General features: G+C 48.7%; 1 protein-coding gene across 1 annotated transcript; it reads right to left on the bottom strand.

Annotated features, from left to right (window-relative positions):
• Positions 1-1,545: 1,545 nt before the first annotated feature.
• Positions 1,546-2,376, bottom strand: LOC145403940 (uncharacterized). Its single transcript, XM_080275542.1, has one exon. The coding sequence runs from the start codon at positions 2,374-2,376 to the stop codon at positions 1,546-1,548; it is 831 nt and encodes a 276-aa protein (XP_080131668.1).
• Positions 2,377-2,783: the final 407 nt, after the last annotated feature.

Genomic DNA, 2,783 nt, shown 5'->3' with positions numbered 1-2,783 from the left:
TTTGGTCATTCACGGCATTACTATTTAAAAAAAAAAAAAAAATTTTGTCAGTTTTGTATGTAGTTTGTTTGATGGACTTGATTTTCTGTCCGCAGGCGATGAACAGGATGACATGCGTGATGGGTTGTTCACACACTTCAATACAACATGTCATAGGTAGTTATAGGACCACCTTGGCTGAGATTTTATAGGGCATTACACTGCTCCAAATTCCCAAACACATCCTCATTATATTGTAAACATTCATAAGGCAACATAGAACAATTTCATACTAATAATACAAATGAAGGCAGGAACAAGTCTGAACATCTCTGTGTATGGACGTGTATATCAGGGTTCATGAAGGACCACTCCTTTTCATCTTAAAACAGAATGTAGTCAGCAACACTTTCAAAACTTACATTAGTGAAGGTGCTCTGCAACTGCAGAAACTATTCCAACATCTCTATACCAGGAAAGCGAAGAACAGATGAAAGAATAACGAGACTTTATTTTTTACTTTATTATTATTATTATTGTTATTATTATTATTATTATTATTATTATTATTATTATTCACTCATCTTAAATGTCGGGACTAACTGCCTAGCCCCGGGCTCCTACGCTCCTCATGGGGCAATGTAGGATTGGATGATGGATGGATGGATGGATTATTTTCCATTACGGTGTTGTTGCCTGTGTTATGTTTTCCTAATACCGCTTCGTAGCATGTTTAAAATAGCTTTGTGTGGTAGTCAGAATTTTTAAAACTTGCATTTCACAAGGTATATTATATCTGATGGCTCTGTACCTTTGCCCATTCTCTTTCTTTCGGGATGTTACCTCAGCGTGTCTCTTACATGGGAATATGGGTTGGGACGATGATGATGGTGAAAATATTTGTTGATGTGTTTGTCGGTGTTCATACCATCACAGGACTACAGATTTAAGTGGATAATGACACCGATGCACTGGACAGTAGCCAAATAATAATAATAATAATGTATCCTTATCAGTATGGCTTTAGTTACAATCATTATTAATATCATCACAATTTATCATCATCGTTGTCAGTCTCTATCTCACTAGTAGATGGGGCGGGTGGAATTCAGAACTTTTTTTTTTTTAATTAACCTCCACAGTTCGTTGTCTTTTAAAGGTTTATGCCCTCCTCTTAAAGAACATAATTGGTAAGATCTGGAAATAATTCGACAAATATTAATTCTGCAATATAGTTCATTAACCCCTTCAGTACAATGGCGTCTTGTTTAATTTTATTCTTGATACCAGCAAGCGATTATATTTAGCTTACAGTGGGCCTCGTAGTGAAGGGGTTAGTTATAATGTGTGAGGGTATATAAAGGCAGGAGGAACATCACATAGTCGTTTTATTAAAGCTTCAGAAGAGGATATATTAGCATCATACATTATTTACATTGTTATACAGTATTTACATCACCGTTATCGTTGGTATTTACATGTGACAGTGTTTACAATTTACACAGTGGTGGATTGGTGTGGGAGGGAGGGTGTGGTGGGTGGTGGGGTGGGAAGTGATGGTGTGGGTCATGATGATGGTGGTGGTGCGTGTAGGTGGTGTAGGTGGCTTAGGTGTAGGTGGTGGAACAAGGGCTGGGAGGCGGCCAGGCTGGCTAGGGTGGCGCTCAGGGGCGGGGGCAGGGGCGTGGGCAGAGACAAGGGCGGCATCGGGGGCAGGGGCGGCATGGGTCGGGGCGGGGCGGGACCGGGAGGCAGCAGGGGCCGCTGGTGGGTGCGGACATGCTTCTTGAGGTGGTCCTTTCGGCCGAAGCGTTTATCGCAGAGTGGGCAGGGGAAGGGCCTGGCGCCGCTGTGGATGCGGGCGTGGCGGGTCAGCTCCTCGTTACGGGTGAACCGCTTGTGGCAGCCGCGGTGACTACACGCGAACGGCCGCTCCCCCGTGTGGATACGCACATGGCCCTTCAGTTGGCCCTTGTTGCTAAAGGCCGACCCGCACTGCCCACACGCAAACCTCTTTGGCCGCGGCCGTCGTGCACACACCCTCTCCACCTCCGCGGCCGGCACCAACCCTCCCAGCAGTGGCACCAGACCCCCCAGGGTGCCACCCGCCGGCAGGCAGGCGCCGGGGAAACGAAAGTTGGTCAGTAGTGGCGCTGCCGCCATTTTGTATGTGTCGGTGGGCGGTGCAACGGCATCCGTCCTGGCCACCTTGTGGGGCGGCGGGTCCTCGGGGTCGGAGTGGTGTCGGGGCCGCTTGCGGGATGCATCGCTCTCGCTGTGGGGGGAAGGGGTGGTCTTGTCAACACTGGCGTCCGGTGATGCGTTGGTGGGGGCAGCAGGCTGCCATGGCCGGAAGATGGGCGGGGACGGTGGAGAGGATGGGGCTGAGCTGGTCATGCTGCAACCACCATAACAACACATACACACACACCGTAGGCAGACAGGGGGTCAGGCCAGGCAGGTACCCAAACACAGACAGGCAGGGACGCCACCTTATGTGTGGAAAGCAGGCAGCAACAGGAGAGTCACACAGGCCTTGGTATGTCCTCAAAAGGTCCTCACGAAACACAAGTCAAACTGGTCGTGTCACACTGCAGGTATCCCCACTAAAGACATGTGAGCCTTCGTCAGGTGGCGGGTCAAGGCGGGTCACAACAGGGTAGGGAGGTCACAGTAACTCAGGCAGTGGATGAGGCACAAACCGGAGACAAATGAAGGACAAGTGACCAGGACGAACTAAGTTCCTCTTGGCCTCTCACATTCTTATATGTCTTTCCCCTGACCCCTCCTTCCCTCCCTCCCAC

This window comes from Coenobita brevimanus, chromosome 62, assembly GCF_032717465.1.
Source record: "Coenobita brevimanus isolate Jiangsu-jjx chromosome 62, ASM3271746v2, whole genome shotgun sequence".
NCBI classification, from domain to species: Eukaryota; Metazoa; Arthropoda; class Malacostraca; order Decapoda; family Coenobitidae; genus Coenobita; species Coenobita brevimanus.
This window is presented reverse-complemented; position numbering and strand designations above follow the sequence as displayed.

Bases quoted from the DNA above. Each gene is read 5' to 3' on its own strand.
- LOC145403940 (XM_080275542.1), bottom strand. From the start codon at position 2,376: ATGACCAGCTCAGCCCCATCCTCTCCACCGTCCCCGCCCATCTTCCGG.